The sequence below is a fragment of the Zalophus californianus genome, chromosome 3 (assembly GCF_009762305.2).
Source record: "Zalophus californianus isolate mZalCal1 chromosome 3, mZalCal1.pri.v2, whole genome shotgun sequence".
Lineage (NCBI taxonomy): Eukaryota > Metazoa > Chordata > Mammalia > Carnivora > Otariidae > Zalophus > Zalophus californianus.
Genome location: NC_045597.1, coordinates 165,601,902 through 165,623,111, shown reverse-complemented (window position 1 = coordinate 165,623,111; position 21,210 = coordinate 165,601,902). Strand labels below are relative to the sequence as shown.

Genomic DNA, 21,210 nt, shown 5'->3' with positions numbered 1-21,210 from the left:
AGCCTGGGAATCAGTTACCTGTATAACCTCCTTCCCGTGACACAGTGCTACTCAAAATCACATTCCCCAAAGCACAAATCAAGCTCTCCATCAGGGGGCCTGAGCTGGTTAAGCATCTGCCTTCTGTTCAGGTCATCTCAGTGTCCTGGGATTGAATCCCTCGTGGGTCAGCAGGGAGTCGGCTTCTCCCTCTACCCCTCCCCCCTGCTTGTGCTCTGGCTCTCAAATACAAAATCTTAAACAAGTTCTCCCTTAACAGTAAATGAGGCATTATCTTCAATTTGCAGTATTTGCCTTGACAAATTTGTAATTTGGAAATTTTGGGAATCCCTCCTTGGACCTAACTTCCCTCCTCTGGGTTAGGTGTCCTTTAGTGAAGTTGCACACCCCATCCTGTATCATATTGCTTTCAAGTGGGATTTTTAATTGTGTGATTTTTCAATCTGGAGTAACCCCCAACTAGAGGGTTGGGAAGTAACATGGTTACTTCCATGTTGTTACATGGAAGATCCTATGTAACAACAAATTACTTCATCAGTCATTTAAGTCATTGATCCATCTCGACATTTTTTTCCAAGTATTTCATTAACTATTCCAGCAAACAAAGGACATACACTGTGCCCAATTATCGTCTTAAGCACTTTGTATGTATTGATCCACTTCTCATCAAGGTACTTCCAACATTTCCATTGCGGAAAACCAGTATTACATTAAAACTCCCTGCAAAAAGCCCAAGGTTTGAACCATTATAATCTACAGGGCTAAAAATCTAGTTGAAACTCTTAACCCAAAATTTCCCCAAGTGAAGCTTACCTGATTTCTTTTGAAAACAAAGCAAATATGAAACTTGCAACACTGTGGTATTAAGAGCAGCATCCTTGTGCATTGGGTACAGAAACTATACTACGACTGAGTCCATTTCTATTAATTTGTTTATAAAATCTACTCAACACCTACCTGTATTCATAGTATTTATGATAGATATTTTCCTCCTTTTTGGGCTAAATATCTAACAATGCTGACCCGAATTTATTTTTATGAATTATATGCCCATTCAATTTCTTCCCTCAAAATGGAAACCACCCTACATAAGAGTCAAGAGCCAGCAGCTGTCTTTTAAGCTTTTATTTAAGGGTAATGATCTATGATGTAGATTTTAGATCTTATTAAAAGCAGCCACATCCATGGACTGCACATAGTCCTCAAAAGCAGTAATCCGCTCCTCCAGCATATCTGTTCCAACTTTATCATCTTCCACTACACACTGTATTTGAAGTTTTTTAATTCCATATCCCACTGGAACTAGTTTAGCTGGAAAGAACATTAAAAAAATCTTAGTTAGCAAAGTCCTGTTGATTGACAAACATTGTAAATATGCAACTTCCAGATGCCACTTCCTAAAAGCAAAGATTGAACTCACAAGAGCCCCAGACCAAGCCATCCGCCTGAATGCTTCGGACGCACTCCTCTAGTTTTGCCATATCTGTCTCATCGTCCCAAGGTTTCACATCTAGTAATATGGAAGACTTGGCAACAAGTGCAGGTTCTAAAAAAAGGTACAACCAGCATTATTCAGACACTCAGTTATGTTTTTTCATTTTAGTTGAGGACACCTTTAGAATCTTAATCTGTTTCCTAACGGATCATCTCCTCAGCCAAACAAAACTACAGAATACATCTTATGTTTGTTACGCACATGGCCGCTTTCTGTTGTGCTAAGAAAGAGGTATTTAATTGTGTTAACAGTTTCTTTCCCACAGAGGAATGCCACAACTGCTACCATAAGAACAGCTGCAGACCAGTAGCTGTGGAAGTTTTATGAAGAACCACCTATACAGGTTTTTAAATACTGACCTAGTTAACAAATGCAGAGGCAATTACTTTGGAAATCAAGCTTCAGAAAAAGATTACTCACATTACCATGAAATGAAGTTAAATCAGCACAAATTATAAAATGACCTACTTTTGGCTTTCTTTGACTCATACTGTGCAAGGCGTTCCTCTCTTAGCCTCTTCGCTTCTTCACTTTCCTATAGAGAAAAATTAAGTATGTTTCACAAAGCTGGTTGTTCCTCAGCTTAATGCTAGTGGAACCATCACAACAGACCAAGTTTTTTCAGAAAAAAGCAAATCCATCACAAGCTCAGCCGAAAGATGGTGATTTGATTTTATTCATCATGTAACCAATGAGAATTTTTAAGTCGGGTAATAAAGTGGTGAAACCGGAATTCAAATCCAGGCAATTTCACCACAGAGCCTATGATTAAGCTCACTGATGTATGTATTAATTTATGCCATACCTCCTCATCATCAGATCCAAAGAGATCAATGTCATCATCATCTTTACTATCTGTAGCTCCACTTCCTGTGGTGTCTTCCACATTAGCAGGGCCATACTTGCCCAAAGCTTTCTTCACTCCTGGAAGGCTTGAAAAAAAAAAAGAACTTAAGTTCCACCACCACTAGGTCGGTATGTTCTTTTGCAGACAGCACATGAGAACTTGTTTCCATCACAATTTACCAAGAGATCATTTTTGTATTAAGAATTTACCCTTAAACAGTAAATACTTATGTAAATACTTTTGTATGTTTAACTCCTCACCCAACAAACATTAGTAGCATGTTGAGACATTATATTCAATACTCACTATGATTTACTCTTTCAGTATGAGTATTTCTGTTTGAGATTTCATTAAGTATGCTCAGTTCCATTCTTAGTGAACTGGAGTCCACTTCCCCAAACTTCCACCCTTGTTGGCAGTTTCAGAAGAATGGCCAAGGACTGAATGAATGAGCCACCCTCTCACCCCAGAGGTGGGCCCCCCGGGTCAGGGTGGAGGCACATTGTCAGGGCATTGTGGGGAAAAGTTGAACTGCTGTTGTCCATGTTCTACCTGTTCTGTGAAAAAACGGAGGACTTCAGTCTCTTGGCCTTCTAAAGTCACAAAGATAATTTAGCTTACAATATCCCAAACAAAACTGAAGTAGCCTGGCTCCAATTTTGTCATGTGAAAATCCTGAATTTAAGCTTAGAAAGCGTTCTGTTCTTCAGATAAATACAAAGGTAATTTTACCTGGCCTTCTCCTTTTCATAAGACTTGATGTGATTATACCAACGGAGGGCATGATACAAGTCGGCAGGTGGGGGACCGGAGACTGCTTCAAATACTGCCACGTCTGCTTGTGACGGCACATACCTGCCAAGGATACAAAAATTACACACGCCTTTAAGAAAAAAATCTACAAATATCAGCAAATAAATGACAAACGGCACATCCGTCAAACTACTGTGAACTGGCCCATTTGCTACTGGGCAACCTAAGCTGCTGTATTTATTTTTTAAAATAAACTCAAGATCGGGGTCCATGCGTTTGGTTTTCCGCCCTACCCTGAGAATCCCGGCCACTTCGTGGACCTCAAAGCTTGCAATCTCTAACGGGAGACCTACAAGCTTACTTCCACAAACTGAGTGAACAAGGGGAAAACCCTGGCTGAATCAAGTCAGTGGAAAGAAAGCACATGTTTAACCCTTCGCCCCTCGCAGCCCCGCTACCTTTCCCCCAGCGGCGGCGGCAGAGGCCGCGCCACGTGGCCCGGCCCCAAGCCCGGGCCCGTCCTCACCCCTCGATGTAGCTCTTGTCCGCTAGGTAGTCGTTGAGCACCTGGAGACCGGCGGGGCTTTTCAGGTCTCCAAAACCCATGGCGTCGGCTGATCCCACGAAGCGGGCGGCAGCGAAGGAAAAGAGGAGCGGACGTAGTCGGCGCCTAGCGCTAGGGAAAAAAAAGGGGCCGCAAAAGGCCGGAAAATGCCTTATATAGAGACGGAGGCGTTTCCCTCGGCCGCACAGGGTCGAAGGTTAAAGGTCAAAGTACGTTAATACCCTCATTACTCCACGAAAAACTCGGGGGCTCTGAATTGAACGCCCCACAAATTATCTGCGGGCCTCTATGTGTTTAGAAATAAATTAATAAAAGGGGTATTTCTTAACTTAGTACCTCCGCGGCTCCGGAACACTACAGGAACCGCCCCTCGAAGCGCCGGAGATGACCGAAGACGCTCGGCCTCAGGCACCTGCCCACTTCCGGCGGAACTGCGGTTCCAAACCGTCTCCCCGCCCCCGCCCCCTCCAGGCTGCCCGCCCTCCGCCCCGCCCCCTGTCCAGGCTGTCCCCCTGTTCGGAAATTGCCGAACTCAAGCTGAGCGGAAATTGTCGAATCTGGAGTTTCTAGTCCCTCCTGGCTTCCCGTTCTTCAGGCCCGGCGGGCGAGGTTAGCCAAGGCCGCCATATTGAATAAGCAATCCGGCCTCTGAGGGGGTTGGTGAGGTACAGGCAGTTCTGCAGAGCGGCTTCGGCGGCTCCAGGGAGAAGGTGAGGCCGTGAGAGCGTGAGAAAGCTGAGGTTCCCCTTGCCGTAGCAGTTGATTTCTTGACGACACTGTTTCTTCTGGCCCAGGTGACTCATTCTACTCTTGTCCTTGAGTGGGCGCTTCGTCCCACCCCGCCTCCCCCGGAAGCCCCTAGGGCCGGCAGGTGAGGACTGTTGGCGGTGGTCTCCGGTCTCTGGAGCGAAAAGCAGGTGTAGAACCTGGAGGCTCTGGGAGCGCTGGCCCGGAGGCAGGTTTGTGGGTGACCTTCATTCTGCAAGGGAAATGCAGGACATTCCCCTTTGTGGAGAGGAGGCCGTTTTGTTCCCTGGTAGAGGATGTATGTCAAGTGACTTAGGCCTAAGACTGAGCGTCCTCCCCCCCAAATTAACATATACTTGGTGTAGTACACCGGCCGCTGTTGCCTTAGCAACCATCCACACCTCTGGGTTTTTGTTGTTGTTGTTGTTTTGTTTTTGTCCGTTGAGTGCATTGGACAATATTTCTTATTCCTTTCCCTGGTGGGAAAACTGAAGAAAATGATACTTAAAAATTTGCCCAAGGTCGCACTGCGAACGGCATGGCTACGTTGTTTAGCTATGTTGAGATCTAATGCATGTACCGTTTAAGACCGTGGATCAGACACAACTCTGCTCCAGAACGGTTTGAGGGCATTGAAAATGTATCGTGAACTGTTTCTGATGAATAAACATCCAGGTTGTTTCCTTAGGGAATGTTCTTTTTTACACCGAATTGCAGGTGCATTGTTGAGCAGGGTGTTAAAAGGCTGTCAGAGCACCTGCACTTTTTAATTCCAGGGAAGTGGAAGTTTCGGCCAGAAATTTGAGATAGAATTCATTTCGCAAATAGTGTTGAATGTCTATTATAAACTAAAGATGAGTCCATGAAGAAGAATAAAATGGGTGATTTGACTGGGGAGTAGTTAGGAAATTTAAGGTAGGCTGATCAAGGAAAGCCTCCCTGAGGAATGTGTTAAGCCCCGATCTGAAGGACAAGAAGCCAGAGAGATCTAAAGGAAGAGCATTTCAGTCTGAGGCCACAGCCTGTGGGGGAGAGGGGAGGGGCTGTAGGGACAGTGTGGAAGCTAGGAGACCTGCTGGGGGGGCTGTTGTAATGGTCCAGGCAAGATGATGGTGGTCTACAGTAGAGTGGTACCTTGGAAGGAGAGAAGTGCATGGATGCAGGATATACGGTGGGGAATGTGGAATAGTACTGTTCTTATACTAAAAAGTGTCCACTCTGGTCATTAACATTTTCCCATTTAGAGATGACTATTTCCATTCCTGTGTGGTAGATAAATACGTATAAAGTACATTTTAAAGTTTTGTAAAACTGTCTTCTGTTGGGGCTACACACTCTTCCATTTGATGCTGGATTTTCAAGAGACAGTCTAGTTCTCGTTGATTTCCTAGCTAAAGTGGACAATACTTTTAGATTGTATTGGAGACAAAATAATAGAAAGTGTTTACATTGTTGTATGAAATATTGATTGTTGATTTTCAGTCTGTCATTACTCTAATTCAGCAAATTCAGATTTACCTTTATATCATCAAAAGAATTTAGTAAGACGGATGCTACGCATTTTGGAACTTGGTCATAAGATTATTTGGTGGTTATTTTTTCAAGGGCTAAGTCTTCAGAGAAGGGAAATGACCAAATTGCACCATTACTCTTCAAGGAACTTACATGTTAGTAGGTACTAAAATTGATTACTAACATAATTTAGTAGGTAGAATAGTAAAGCTGGATACACGGCGTGTGCTGATGGTACAGAGGGGATACGGAGCTGATCTCCGGAGGCTAGTACTGTCTGAACTGAATTTAGGCTTAATTGACATTTATTGAACTTTTACTAATAATGCATAGCCTAGGAAGTATTGTTTTCTTCCTGACCAATAGATAGAGAAGCAGGAACTCGATTTACCAAAAATCACTCACTTGTAGGTGATAGACTTCATGTCTGCAAATTTAGTATCACAGGTTCTGAATTAATGAATGTTATGAATTAACTAAAGTCTGCATTAATGAAATTTTCTGTTATACCTCTTCTGTAGTTGGTATGTGAAACTTCATGCTTAAAAGGTGTAAGACTGTTTTCCACTCTCTAACTTTGAAAGTCACTACGTTGATACATTCTGATCACATAATTTCCATTTTTAGAAGTTTTAAGTGAAAAATTACAATTCAGATGCTTAGCCCATTTGATCAAGTGAGTGGACAGAAAGTTCAGATGCTTAGTCCTTATGTTCAAGTGAACGCATAAAAACTAAAAGTTCAGGTAACTTTTCTGTTTGCTTGTGTGTATCTTTAATTAGTATTATTTATATAATTCACTCCCATTTCTTTTAGTACTACAACAAACGTTTATTATGGGAGACTGTCCTTGTGCATTACAGGATGTTTAACAGCACCCTGGCCTCTACCCACTGGATGCCAGTAGCTTTCCCCCAGTTGCGACAACGATGTGTCGAAATGTTGACAAATGTTCCCTGGGAAGCGAAACTGTCCCTGGTTGAGAACCACTATTTTAGAGCTTACTGTGTACCAGCCTTGGAAATAGGCACTGAAGATGGAAAAATTGAAGAAGTTCATAATACAGTGAGGGTAGAACAGACTTATAATTGCAAATCTGTAAGATAAATGTACTAAGCACAGAAAATGGCACCCCAGATACTTAAAAGGCTTGGACTTGTGAGCCAGCTCAGAGTCTCAGGAACATTTAGTAGGTAACTGCTGAGAACATAGAATGTTAGAATGCGTATTGGTAGGAATGAAGGCAAAAAGGTAGATGTCGTTATTTTACATAGTATTAATGGTAAGCTCATTGTTGTTCTTCGAGTTTATTTTACTACATAATGTTTTACATTTGATCATTTGTTGATAGTGAAAAACAACACAACACTGCCCTTTACATAGATTTATATACTAGCTGCTCCTTAGCTCCTTGACATTGTACAAGTCAGTTAATCTCCTGAGACTGAATATTCTCATCTCTAGAATTTGGGGGAAAACATCAGGACTCATGAATGTTCAATGTAATAATGTTTGTGAAGTGTTTAATACTTATGAACTATTACCAAAAAGTTTGTAATTAGGGTTTTTTTTTTTCCTATGATAATATAACTCTTCTTTGTTTTATTCTTAGCAGTATGTTAAGGATACCTCTAAGAAGGGCCTTAGTCGGCCTTTCTAAGTCTTCTAAAGGATGTGGTGAGTATTTTATTTTTATTTTGCACTTGTGGTACTAGATTTTCTATCTTTGTAAATTTACTGGTTTATGGAATGTTTCTTGAAGGACTCTAAACTGTAATTTGTTTTAAATAAAATAGAAACAAGTGATCGTAGTGGAATAGAATAATTTTTTTAAAGATTTATTTATATACGGGGCGCCTGGGTGGCTCAGTCGTTAAGCGTCTGCCTTCAGCTCAGGTCATGATCCCAGGGTCCTGGGATCGAGCCCCACATTGGGCTCCCTGCTCAGCGGGAGGCCTGCCTCTCCCTCTCACACTCTGCCTGCTTGTGTTCCCTTTCTCGCTGTGTCTCTCTCTGTCAAATAAATAAATAAAATCTTTACAAAAAAGATTTATTTATATATTTTGGAGAGAAAGAGCACACAGGCAGGGGGAGGGGCAGAGGGAGAGAATCTCAAGCAGACTCCCCACTGAGCTGGAAGCCTGACCCAGGGCTTGATCTCACAACCCTGAGATCATGACCTGAACCAAAATCAAGAGTAGGCCACTTAACTGACTGAGCCACCCAGGCGACCTAGAGTAATTTTTAAAATATAACTAAACAATTTATAGAAGGTGTCATGAAATAAAAAGTAGTAGGAACTGCCTATCATTGCCAGAATGGAAAAGCAGTCATGCTGCTTTTGGAAAGTGGTATTCTCATGAACATATTTTCAGTGGTATTAAAAGTTTCAACTTAAACTACCATTAAAAGTGGATAGCCATATTCTATCTGGTATTCAGGATTGGAAAAGCATTTGTCTAATTCTATATTTTATAGGTTTGCATCTAGAGAAATAGAGGGAAATGGTATAAAATTAGGAAAAATCTTAGGCTTGTAGGTTAGAGTTAATCCACTATCCTCTGCTATAATAAATTTAACTCTGTTAATTTATTTCTCATCTCAATATTTTTAATGGTCAGTTCGAACAACTGCCACAGCAGCAAGCAACTTAATTGAAGTATTTGTTGATGGTCAACCTGTCATGGTGGAACCAGGAACTACCGTCCTTCAAGTAGGCATATGTTCTAATTCTTTATTTTTGTTCTGTTTTTTTAAGGAATATCAATTTATTTCCTTAATACTGTTTACTTCTAAAAACTTTAAGATTCCTTGATACATGCTCATAAAAAAACTATAGATAGTAAAATTATATGAAAATAAGTTGGATTTAAAATGTTGGCATTTCAAAGTGAGATATCATTTATCTTTTTCTGACTTTCTTGGTGAATTATGGTAGTTATTTCGTTTCACTTCTGCTTTCCAAGTAAATACCTACTAGAAATTTGAAGTTACCAAGAATAACTAATTATAAGTTAATATAGGTAAGTTTGGAGAAAAGGTAATCTTTGTTGTGATCCTGCTTGATGCTTTTCACTTCATATAACTTCTCAATTTTTATAACATTTCTAAGAATGTGTCCTACAAAGCAGGTAAATGGAGGGTAGTCCGTTCTTGAATTCATGCCCTGAATACATAATTTCTCCAGATTCCTTCAGACCTAACAGAGTTGGTCATGGACAAGTGATGCTTCATTCTACCTGCGAGTTATCAAAAGCTAAAATGCTCTTTATTCATGTTAGCAGTCATTTCTAGACTATCTGCCAGGCACAGACATGTAAACAATAAGTATATAACAGGTATATGTTCAAGGTACAGTAGAGAGTATTTTTGCCAGGTATAGGAGGTGATAGAGATGGTAGGGGTATCTCAAGTGATCCCTGAGGAGATTTTAAAGGATAAATAAGTGTTTATATTTGGACAGAGAAGCTTCAAATAGTTTGGTATCATTCGGACTTAAGGTGTATGTAGAAGATGAGATAACAGGAAATCAAATTACTCTGATAGATCCATGATGAAAGAAGATATATGTCATGCTAAAGAGCTTAGAGTTTGACCCATCAACAGTTTTCATGGCAATTAGGCAAGATGACAGTGACTATAGAGGATGTTGGTTTGGAGAATAACAAGACTGGTGTGAGAGACAAAGGAGAAGTATCTTGCATTAGTAGAGCAGAAAATGAAAGCCCTAAAACAGATAGTGGCAGTGGGAAGGAAAGTAAGAGGATAGATTCAGGGAGAGTGAGATGTAGATAGACAGGCCTTTTAGGAACAGTGAAGAGCAGGGGAATTTTTGTGGTTTCTGGCTTTGTTAGTTTATTTGGGGATGTATCATAGGAGACAGAAATAGGTTGAATTTTAACTCTCTATAGAGCATACACATGTGCATGCCAATTAAGGCTAAAACTTGGAGAAGTGGTGGACTGTCAGGGCTACAGATGAGGATTTAGATATAATCATCATCTGGAATGTGAGCTAGTATGAAGGTTGGGACCAGATCTTGCTTGCTACTTACTATGCCCTCTGCATCTAGCACATAGGAAGACTCAATACATTTTTGCTAAGTAATTAAAACATTGGAATTTGAGGAAATTGCTTTAGAGTAAGGGCTAAAGATGGAAGAACTAACCCCAGTGGAAATTTGAATAGGTTTGTAGGCCTCGAGAAGGAGGAGTGATAATTAGGAGAGCTGGACTAATCCCCCTTAGTAGGCAAATGGTAACTGAGGAGAGCTTCAACCACAGTGGGAGTATGAGTCCTAGGTAGGGTATATGGAGCCAAATATAGAAGCAGATCATAGCCAACTAGACACTGTGAGATGGAGTCTAAACCAAAGGAGGAGAGCTAAGCAAAGAGGAAATGCCAGTATGAAACCACTGGGACAGGGTTTGAAGGGTGTCTTTGTGGACAGTGGTTCAGAGTGGAAATGGGGAGTCAAACCTTCAGCACAATCTGAGAGGTTGGTTAATTCAGTTTCTTCCACATAAGGTGTAGGTATGCTGAGGATTCTTAAAGACGCAGCTTTGGAGCAAACAGAGGTAGGAATCAAGAGCAGAGAAGGCGGGAAGTCTCTTCAGGAATGAAGTAAGAATGAATGAAGGTATAGATATTTACAGATAGGAGTAATAAAGTAGGTGGGGATGACTTTTTTTCTTTCTGTGTTTTAGGCAAGACGAGGATGAGGTTAGGTTATTCTAATGCAAAAAAATGTTTACTTTGTCTTCTAGGCTTGTGAGAAGGTTGGCATGCAGATCCCTCGATTCTGTTATCATGAAAGATTGTCTGTTGCTGGAAACTGCAGGATGTGCCTGGTTGAAATTGAGAAAGCTCCTAAGGTACTTGATACCTAAAATTCCACACCATGCTGTAGAAGGTAGAAAACTTTAAATCTTGCAGCAAACTTTATTTAGAATCATTGTTGTAGTGGAGAAACCTAGCCCTGTTTAATTGTATCTGGAAATTTATTTTTTTGTGTGCAGTTAAGTCTGTTCATTTCAAAACTGGAAATGCAGTGATGAAAGTGCTTTATAAATGCAAGCACTATATAACTGTAACAGATTTAGAAGTTAAAGGTGAGTTCCTGTACTTGCCAGTATTTCCACATGGCTATATGACACAGCTAGGATGTGGAATTGCCAAGCAGCACATTGAAAGTGCTTCTGCTGTTCCATTTTCGGTAGAGAAGGGGATTGCAGTGAAGAGGTTCACTTTCAGTTTAATTTCACTTTGTTTCATACAGTTTTAATTCAGTAGCACCTGCTAATCAAAACATAGTTATTTGATGTTCTGTTTCAGAGTCTCTTTATAAAGTAGCTTTAACTATGAGAATAGAATTTAAAAGTATGATGTCTTATTTTTTTCTAAGAGAAATATAAGTGTCAGGTTATCATATTGTGAATATGAAAACTGAAAAATTGAGTGTTCAAAAATACTGTTTTGTTTCTTTTCAGATGTATGACTTAATGTTTTTATATGTTGGGTTGCTTATAATTACAAGTAAATATAAGTACTTAAAAGATTTTTCTATTGAAATTCCAGGTTGTAGCTGCTTGTGCCATGCCAGTAATGAAAGGTTGGAATATCCTGACAAACTCAGAGAAATCTAAGAAAGCCAGGTACTTTAATGCTACTTAACATAGTAACTTTTCTTAGAGCAGAAAATTGCTCATTTCAGTATTTAGACCTCTCATAGATGAGAAATTCAATAGCAAGCTCTGAAAAAGTTGACATGTTCAGTTCATAGGAGCAGTGGAAATAAGTGCACATTGAGGAGGTGAAGTCAGGCGTTTATGGTTTTGAGCCTAGAATGGAATTAGCACTAAAAGCTCTTCTTTATTTTTTATTTTTATTTTTTAAAGATTTTTTATTTTATTTATTTGACAGAGAGAGACACAGCAAGAGAGGGAACACAAGCAGGGGGAATGGGAGAGGGAGAAGCAGACTCCCCGCTGAGCAGGGAGCCCGACGCAGGGCTCGATCCCAGGATCCTGGGATCATGACCCGAGCCGAAGGCAGATGCCCAATGACTGAGCCACCCAGGCGCCCCTAAAAGCTCTTCTTTAAAAACTTGTTAAACTTGTGATGAATAGTGAATCTGGGGCTTATTGAACTGAGATTATTTTAGGAACATATTACACTGTTATTTGTTTTTGCTGTGCATTTATATGTTTGTTTTTGTTTTGAGTTAATGTGAATGTTTTCTGAAGACCATTTAGCAATTTTTGGTAATTTTGTATTGTTGAAAGTCATAATTTTCTAGGTTCTGTAATGATATTTTATTCCTAGACTTATATAAACATTTTTTTTAGATAGTGTGTCTAATACTAGAATAATGGCTGCATTGGCATTTCTCATAATAAATGTAAAATTAATACTTTAAGAAAGGATACATCTCTGAAGGTTATTTAGATAGCCTATATCCAAACCATTTTGAGTGCCAAAAATTTATATCATTTTGTATATTAAAATTTTCCATACAGAGAAGGTGTGATGGAGTTCTTGTTAGCAAATCACCCACTGGACTGTCCTATTTGTGACCAGGGAGGTGAATGTGATCTGCAGGTATGTCATCTAACTTCATAAATCTTTTTTGGTTGTCTCAAGTTTTAATTTCACTAGCAGCATTAGAGTAACTCTCAATCTACTTAAGGACCAGTCCATGATGTTCGGAAGTGATAGGAGCCGATTTTTAGAGGGGAAACGTGCTGTGGAGGACAAGAATATTGGGCCATTGGTAAAGACCATCATGACTAGATGTATACAATGTACTCGCTGCATCAGGTAATGCTTTTCCTTCTCTCTTCTGGATTATCATTCACATACTTAGTTAATACTCACAAATTTGGTGAAATAACACTAGAAAAAATGGCAACTTTTTTTTGGTTGTAGAAGAGGGATGTTTTTAATGTTTTCTGCATAAGCCAGTGAAATGAATTGTTCACTTACAGTGAATATCAACTTCCGTTGAGTTTACAAATCAAACTCTACAAGCATTAACTCTGTGATAACTTGTTGAGCTATACATGATTTGTGCAATTTTCTATATGTGTGTTACACTGCAATTAACTTATAAGCAAACATTTATTGAACTCTTTTTTATTCATGACTATGCTCACCATTGAAAATATACCCATTGTATACATCCTATCTCCTTGTGATCATAGTTAGGAAGGGAGATAATTTTGCTGTATTTGACCATTTGACAGTACATTTTTATCTTGCAGGTTTGCAAGTGAGATTGCAGGAGTAGATGATTTGGGAACAACAGGCAGAGGAAATGATATGCAAGTTGGCACATACATTGAAAAGATGTTCATGTCTGAACTGTCTGGAAATATCATTGATATCTGCCCTGTAGGTGCCCTGACCTCTAAGCCCTATGCTTTTACTGCCCGCCCTTGGGAAACTAGGTATTCATTGTTTTATTTTTTGACAATTTGTTTTTTGTCCTTTAGTTGGCTACGGTTCAAAAAAATTTGATTCATGTTTTTCCTGTATTCTAATTGTTTTGGTCTGCTAAGTTTTTATGATTTGCTTTAGGTAAAACCTTCTTACTGGAAGGTAAGAAGATAGATTAAAGGATAGGATGAACCTGTGGAAATTAATTACAGTTTTCTTGGAAATTAATTCCAAAGTACCTAACCACATAATTATTTTATTCACTCGTTCTTCCAAAGAGTAAAATTGTCTTGATTTTTTAAGATTTATAGTCTCCTCTCATTGTATATTAAGTTTTCAACCATGTGGCTATATCATATTTTATTTAGTCAGTTCCTGTTATTAGACATTTAGGTTGTTTCTGTATAGTTGTAAATCTATGATAAAAATTGTTATTGGGGTGCCTGGGTGGCTCAGTTACTTAAGTGTCCAACTCTTGGTTTTGGCTTGGATCATGATCTCAGAGTCATGAGATCAAGCCCCACCTACAGCTCTGTGCTCAGGGCAGAGTCTGCCTCAGATTCTCTCTCTCCCCCCACCCCCAGCTTATGCTTTCTCTCTCTCTCTCCCCATCCTTCAAGTGAATGAATAATATCTTCTTTTAAAAATTGTTATTCATAGATTTTCTTGTATATCTCTGATTCTTTTTACTAAACCGGGAAATGGAGTAGGTAGTTGCAATAAGTTTGAATATATTTTTTTAAAGATTTTATTTATTTATTTGACAGAGAGAGACACAGCGAGAGAGGGAACACAAGCAGGGGGAGTGGGAGAGGGAGAAGCAGGCTTCCCGCTGAGCAAGGAGCCCGATGCGGGGCTCGATCCCAGGACCCTGAGATCATGACCTGAGCCGAAGGCAGACGCTTAACAACTGAGCCACCCAGGCACCCCTGAATATATTTAAGGTTCTAGAAACATACCATTAAATTTCCCTCCCATTTTTAAACTTCCACTAGAGTATATGGGAGTATCTTACAATTCTAGGTTTTAAACCATGTATTTATGTGTATAAAAGGATTAGGGGGATAGGGCACAGTACATAGCTGAGATGTAAGTAGAGATTTTTCTCTTTTTCTTCTGAGACTCCCATAATGCGAGCAGAAAAGAAACTTCCATCTCCACAGCCTGCCTCAGCCTGGCAGAATCTGTTCAAGGTGGTAGGGAAGGAGATGAGAACAGGCCCCAAGCCACACCACCACTGATATCCAGCCTTCTTACTTGAAGTTCAGTAGTTTTTCCCTGCATAAAAGCTTCTCATGATAGTGTATGCCTTTGGTAGATTTCCAAAGTGGTTGTTTTTGTTAATTTTGTCTAGCTTTATTTTTGCTTTTTGTGGGGAGGATTTGTCAGGCTTTTTTAATCACCCATACCCAGAAATCTTACCCTGTTGCTATTTATTTTGATAATCATATTTCCCAAATTTGGCCATTTAGAACCCTTACCATTGGCTTTTGTATTAGATAATCTCTAAAGCTTTTTTTTTTTAAGATTTTATTTATTTACTTGAGAGAGCATGTGAGCTCATGCATGTGCGATTGCAGGGAGGAGCAGAAGGAGAGCAGACTCTGCACACTACACAGGGCTCAATCTCACTACCTTGAGATTATGACCTGAGCCGAAATCAACAGATACCCAACCGACCGATCCACCCAGGCACCCCTAAAGCTTTATTTTTACAGTAGAAATTTGTGTGAAGTAGTCAAATATGAGGATAATTTTGTTTATTGCAATTTCTCTGGTTCCCACTATTTTTAGAAATTCAGACAGGCAAGTCATTGTAAAATTTTTTAGTTTTGGATAAATCAGGTGACAGAAACTTTGTCCTTATTGCCAAACTCAGCATAGTAAATGTATGTGTTTATTTTCTTAGAAAGACAGAATCCATTGATGTCATGGATGCGGTTGGAAGTAATATTGTGGTAAGCACAAGAACGGGAGAGGTGATGAGGATTTTACCGAGGATGCATGAGGACGTCAATGAAGAGTGGATCTCTGATAAAACCAGGTATATGCTGCATCGTTTTCCTTAACTTTTGCAATTGATTTGAAGTACATTTTATGGTAATTTTAATTTTAAAACACCGTTTTTATACTTGCAAATTAGTTAATAAATAGAGACTATTGAAAATCTAGACTTTATATGGAGAATTGGACAAAATTAACAGTCTAGGCATATCGCTGGCTTTCATATAAACTTTGACAAATATCCATCCTACAGTTTTGAAGTGGATTAAGATGTTTAATCTATTCCAGTTTGTTCATTAGAGAAAAGCTAAATGTAACTTAGAGCTTGTACATCATAATTTTGATAAAATATCTAAAAGTATTCAAGTTTTATAAATAAAAATGATTTGCCTTCTTCAGCTCTCAGATTTTTTTGTGTTGTAATTTTAAGATTATTCAGGTAGCTGAAAACAAATGATAAAAGCTCAAACTTTTTAGATAATGTTTTAGTTTTGGATCATGTGCATAAAATATTTATTCATCTTTCAAAAAACCTGGAATAATTATTTGTATCCAAGTATTTATCAGTCTATTTGACACTTTAACTGGTACTATATTTAAATAACATTTTTTTAGATGTTAAACTTGAAAACTATAGTTGCCTCTTAAGCAGGATTCCACAAATGGTATAATTTCTGTTATCTAGATTTGCCTATGATGGGCTAAAACGTCAAAGACTTACCGAGCCGATGGTCAGAAACGAAAAGGGGCTTTTAACCTATACCTCCTGGGAGGATGCACTCTCTCGTGTAGCTGGAATGGTAAAACATTGAAATATAGAATAAATAGTATTTGTGATTTTCAGGGAACATCTTTGTAGCAGAGTGGGGGATGTGTGTCTCCTCTCTTTTTTTCTCTTACCAAGATTGCCTTCCATTTAACATTTATTAAGAACCATATGCCAGATATCATGCTTGAAGTAGTGATGTAGACACCACTAACACAGGGTACCTACTTCCCACAATCTTGTAGTAGGGTAAGACCTATAGTCAGGTATCATGTGCTTGGGTAGTTGTGCAAGAAATGATGTATGAGAGAGCACCTGGGAGGAGTGCCTAACCAGGCTAACATATCAAGGATGCCTAATTCACATAAGGTGAATTAGGCAAAGTCTAAGAATGAATGCAAACTTGCCAGAGCAAAAATGGAGGGAGTAGCTTTCTAGTCAGAGAAAGGCAATGTACATAAAGGGCTTGAGGGAATGGTAGATACTTCTGAAGAAGTCTTCATCCTCCAAACCTCATCATGAGGCCCCTTTGTTTCTAATTTAAAACAAATACCTTCCCTCCAAGCTGGTGGTATTACTAACCTTGGCCTCATATACACCTTTCTTCTCACTTTTAGATTAATAATTAGTGTAAGCCTTTTTAGTCAAAAGTTTGTTGCTTTTTTTATACTTTAAAATGACTATTGTTTTGTTTTCTGAGCAGTGGTCTTTGCTGAATGGAGGTGTTTTGGTGATGCCCTTTTTATCCATTTCTAGTTGCAGAGTTTTCAAGGCAATGATGTGGCAGCAATTGCAGGTGGCTTGGTGGATGCCGAAGCCCTAGTAGCTCTCAAAGATTTGCTTAATAGAGTGGACTCTGACACCTTGTGCACAGAAGAGGTCTTCCCCACTGCAGGAGCTGGGTGAGAACTATGAAGCTAGCAACTAGGCCTGCTTTGTTGTTTTTGTACAAGTTGTGTATAAATCAATACATCTGGTGCACCTGGCTGGCTCCATTGGTAGAGTGGGTAACTTAATCTCGGGGTCCTAAGTTCGATCCCACATTGGTGGTAGAGTTTACCTAAATAAATAAGTACATCTGTGGCATCAATAAGTGATACGTGACAGCTTGGATTCTCCATCATACCCACCAGTTTCTTTTCACTTAGAGACCAAAGTCAAGCCAGGAACTATTGGAGAATCCCAGTTATTAATAAGTATCTGAATGGCGCCTGGGTGGCTCAGTTTGTTAAGCATCCAGCTCTTGATTTCGGCTCAGGTCATGATCTCAGGGTCCTGGGATCGAGCCCCGAGTAGGCTCCCTACTCAGCGGGGGATCTGCTTGTCTCTCTCTCTCTCTCTCTCTCTCTCTCTCTGCCCCTCCCCCTGCTTGCATGCGCATGGTGTTTCTGTCTTTCACATAAATAAATCTTAAAAAAAAAATCTGAAACTTTGATGTAACTTAGAAATACTTCATAAGAATTTTTTGTCTGAGAATACCATGGGCTTGTTGACATGAGAATATTGCATGGGTTATCATTGTGTATTAGTTTTGAAGTAAACCTGCATTTTTTATTTTGTATTTCTAGCACAGATTTGCGTTCCAATTATCTTCTTAATACTACAATTGCTGGTGTGGAAGAGGCAGATGTTGTCCTTCTGGTTGGTACAAATCCACGTTTTGAGGCACCACTATTTAATGCTAGAATTCGAAAGAGGTTAGTAGTAATATTCAGGATTTTAAAAATGTTTATATAATAATTTATTTTATGTCTGAAAAATGACTGTTTTAGCTAATTCCTAATAGTGTTAGTGAGAATGAGACTCAAAAGATAATTGCAGTGCAGCTTCTAACAGGTCCATTTCCTCCCTCTCCCCCTGCTGGTCTTTATACTTTGTCCTCTTACCTTGACATAATTCACGATGCACCAGTTTTTCCATAATTTCTTTTATAATGATTTTTTTATAATGATTTTTTTTTCCTGCTCAGGAGTCAGTCTCAAGTCACACATTGCAGTTAGTGTCATGACTCTTCAGTTTTCTTTTTTGACATTTTTTTGAAGAGCACCGGCAGTTATTGTGTAGAATAATTCCATTTTTTCATATCTTCGAGACTTATGAATAGGTTGATATAATTTATTGTCTATACTGTGACACTGTTGAGAGTGAAAGGGGGAATTGTTAATGCTGCAGGATACAGATGAAAACCAGCACTGTCTCAGACAAACAGAATATATGGCCACCACGTTTATAACTAGTTTTAGAAGAGCTGGATCCATACTTCCCTATCAAAGAGAATAAAGTCATGTAGTTTATTTTCATTAACTATATTTAAATCACCTTAATGGATAATTAGGAGATAATTGACTCTGCTGTGTAAATATGGTAAAATAAAAATTACACATCATGTATTCTAAAATTAAAGTTTTTATAGCTTGCTTAGGGTTTGCATTCTTCACAGGAAATTAATTCACTGACTTACCTTGGTGTGCATTTTTACAACACTCTTATTTTGAAAGGTACACAATAAATTATATCTGTTAAGGCCACATGTTCTGTGACTGCTTTGTGCTTTTAACATTTGTAACATAAGTAGGTGTAGCCCTTAGCATTGATGAGACTGGTGACTATGCTAATTTAGTAATTTAGCTCTAAAAACTGTCGTTTTTATTTCAGCTGGCTTCACAATGACTTAAAAGTGGCCCTTATTGGCAGCCCAGTGGATCTCACTTATAGATATGACCATCTGGGAGATTCTCCCAAAATTCTTCAAGACATTGCTTTCGGTAGCCATCCATTCAGCCAGGTGCTCTCAAGTTATACATATCTACTTTTGTTGATATTTGAGTATTATTTTTAAGAGTTATTGTTCTTGTTGTAATGATACGTGATTACTATTAAAAATTATAGCAATATAGAAAAGAAAAATGGAAAAAAGTAAAACATTACCCCAGGTTCCACCAACCCAAACAATTTTTTATTTTTTTAAAGATTTTATTTATTTATTTGACAGAGAGTGTGTGCACAAGCAGGGGGAGTGGCCGGCAGAGAGAGGGAGAAGCAGGCTCCCTGCAAAGCAGGGAGCTCGATGCAGGGCTCCATCCTAGAACCCTGGGATCATGACCTGAGCCAAAGGCAGATGCTTAACCAACTTAGCCACCCAGGCACCCCCAAACAAATATTGATGAAACATAATCATATCTCTATTCATATATAGAGCAAGATGGATGAACAGATAAGCTGACAAAAATGAGCTCATATTATATGTGCTATATTTATGTACCAGAGTTTAATTTTACTTGAAATTATCAGAAAAGAAATTGACGTAAGGGGTGCCTGGGTGGCTCAATCCGTTAGGTGTCTGACTCTTGATCTCAGCTCAGGTCATGATTTCAGGTTTGTGAGTTCAAGCCCCTCCAAGTTGAAGTGAAACTGAAGCAATTAAACTGAAGTTAAAGGAAATCTTTCTTTACTGCAAGAGTTATTCTTAAATTTCATGAGTCCTTTTAATGACATTTTCATTACTGAGTACTTTATTTACATTCATTTCATTGCTTTCTGGTATTAATAGGTTTTTATTTACTTTTCCAAGAGGGGCTCATAAGTACCCTATTCGTTGAGTTCTTGCTTGCTTGCGAATGTCTATTTTATTCCTGAAGAGAGCCTTGGAAGAATACAAAGTTCTGGGGTCACACTTTTTTCCTCTCTGAACTTTATATAGACACTGCCTTTTGTTACTGTGGAGAAGCCTGATGTCAGTCATATTTCCTCCCAACCCTGTCCTAATTTTTTTTTTAACTGTCTAGATACTTTTTTTGAACCTTTATAGTGGGTTCTTTATCTTTGAAATTTAATAACTTCAGAATTAACGGTGGTTCTCTTCACTTTTTTATGGGACATGGAGCACCTTTCATTGTGAAAATTTAAGGCTCTTTTTAGTTAGTATTTGTGCATGTGTGGTGGAATGCTGATTATTAAAAAATGTAAGAGGTTTCTGTTTTTCACGTAACAGTTCTGGAGGGTAGGCAAATGTCCAAGGATGTCATCAAGGAAGGACATTCCTTCCTGCTTTACTACCTCAGTGCCTTTGCTTACTCATGTGTGTTTGAGTGAACTTCTCATGGTTCCAAGATGGTGTGGCCTTAGGTGTAATCAAGTGGTACAAAGCAGCTAAGCCCAATTCCTTTGTTTTGAATAGGAAAAACATTATCATGATTGCAGTGATCAAAAATACAAAAGAAATAGTTATTGAAAACTATTCCTCTTTTCTAATTCCCATCTCCATGCCCCAGAACATGATCAGTGTTTTTCACAAGTTTTTTTCTATACTAGATTTAAATATATTTTCTGTTAGTGGTGTTCCCTTCATTAAGAACTCCTAACAAGGGGCGCCTAGGTGGCCCTGTCAGTTAAGTGTCTGCCTTTGACTCAGGTCATGATCCTAGAGTCTTGGGATTGAGCCCTGCATCAGGCTCACTGCTCCCCACGCTTGTGCTCTCTCTCTCTGTCAAATAAATAAATAAAATCTTTAAAAAAAAAACAAAAAGAACTCCTAATCAAAAAAAAAAAAAAAACAGAGATATTGGTTCCCCTTTTGTAACTTTTCTGTCATTTTTACTTTGTTCTTTTGTTCTTTTTCAGTTTGTTTTATATGATTTCCTGTAGCCTGCCTTGTCCCTGTATTTAAGGTCATGTTTTATTTTGTTTTTTATTGTTTCTGGAATGGTATTCATTTCTAATTTGTTTCTCTTCCAGTTCTTTCCTGAGTTCTGTGACAAAAAGCTCTTTCTATTGTATAATACTCTCTGTTGTGTCACTTTTTTATGCTTTTTTTTTTCATGTGAGAAAAAGTGTGTTTTTTATTTTCTCTGAGTCTATTGAAAACTATTTTTCTGGGGCGCCTGGGTGGCTCAGTCTGTTAAGCGTCTGCCTTTGGTTCAGGTCATGATCTCGGGGTCCTGGGATGGAGCCCAGCATTGGGCTCCCTGCTCAGTGGGGAGCCTGCCTCTCCCTCTCCTGCTCCCCCTGCTTGTGCTGTCTCTCTCTGTCAAATAAATAAATAAAATGTTTTATTAAAAAAAGAGAACTATTTTTCTGAACTTTTC

The 21,210-nt window shown here is 38.9% G+C and overlaps 2 protein-coding genes and 2 non-coding genes across 9 annotated transcripts in view; 1 reads left to right on the top strand and 3 right to left on the bottom strand.

Moving 5' to 3' along the window:
• Positions 1–1,110: 1,110 nt before the first annotated feature.
• Positions 1,111–4,114, bottom strand: EEF1B2 (eukaryotic translation elongation factor 1 beta 2). The gene is made up of 7 exons (XM_027589677.1): positions 3,997–4,114; positions 3,622–3,771; positions 3,075–3,197; positions 2,301–2,427; positions 1,964–2,030; positions 1,421–1,546; positions 1,111–1,311 (listed from the first exon to the last, which is right to left on the bottom strand). The coding sequence occupies exons 2-7, from the start codon at positions 3,699–3,701 to the stop codon at positions 1,157–1,159; spliced, it is 678 nt and encodes a 225-aa protein (XP_027445478.1). The 5' UTR covers positions 3,702–3,771; positions 3,997–4,114; the 3' UTR covers positions 1,111–1,156.
• Positions 1,680–1,813, bottom strand: LOC113921193. Its single transcript, XR_003519589.1, has one exon. It is a non-coding gene; the product is annotated as a small nucleolar RNA SNORA41 (small nucleolar RNA).
• On the bottom strand, positions 2,109–2,187 carry LOC113921188. The gene has a single exon (XR_003519584.1). It is a non-coding gene; the product is annotated as a small nucleolar RNA SNORD51 (small nucleolar RNA).
• Positions 4,115–4,219: 105 nt separating the features above from the next.
• The window catches only part of NDUFS1 (NADH:ubiquinone oxidoreductase core subunit S1), a 28,582-nt gene continuing 11,591 nt past the window's right edge, over positions 4,220–21,210 (top strand). Inside the window, exons 1-13 of one of the 6 annotated variants that reach the window (XM_027589951.1) lie at positions 4,220–4,370; positions 7,532–7,596; positions 8,541–8,632; positions 10,686–10,793; positions 11,497–11,573; positions 12,438–12,519; positions 12,608–12,738; positions 13,182–13,367; positions 15,266–15,400; positions 16,046–16,160; positions 16,883–17,028; positions 17,695–17,823; positions 18,782–18,911. In XM_027589951.1, coding sequence (XP_027445752.1) covers positions 7,536–7,596; positions 8,541–8,632; positions 10,686–10,793; positions 11,497–11,573; positions 12,438–12,519; positions 12,608–12,738; positions 13,182–13,367; positions 15,266–15,400; positions 16,046–16,160; positions 16,883–17,028; positions 17,695–17,823; positions 18,782–18,911 — 1,392 coding nt within the window. In that variant the 5' untranslated portion in view covers positions 4,220–4,370; positions 7,532–7,535. Of the gene's footprint in view, positions 4,532–7,531; positions 7,597–8,540; positions 8,633–10,685; positions 10,794–11,496; positions 11,574–12,437; positions 12,520–12,607; positions 12,739–13,181; positions 13,368–15,265; positions 15,401–16,045; positions 16,161–16,882; positions 17,029–17,694; positions 17,824–18,781; positions 18,912–21,210 lie in introns of all 6 variants that reach the window. The other 5 variants (XM_027589952.1, XM_027589950.2, XM_027589954.2 and 2 more) reach the window with 5 other exon arrangements.

Bases quoted from the DNA above. Each gene is read 5' to 3' on its own strand.
- EEF1B2 (XM_027589677.1), bottom strand. From the start codon at position 3,701: ATGGGTTTTGGAGACCTGAAAAGCCCCGCCGGTCTCCAGGTGCTCAAC. The intron at 2,428-3,074 runs GTAAAATTACCT...TTTTTTTTCAAG, and splicing joins TATGAAAAGGAGAAGGCCAG to CCTTCCAGGAGTGAAGAAAG. The intron at 1,547-1,963 runs GTAGGTCATTTT...ACCTTTTTTTAG, and splicing joins TGAGTCAAAGAAAGCCAAAA to AACCTGCACTTGTTGCCAAG.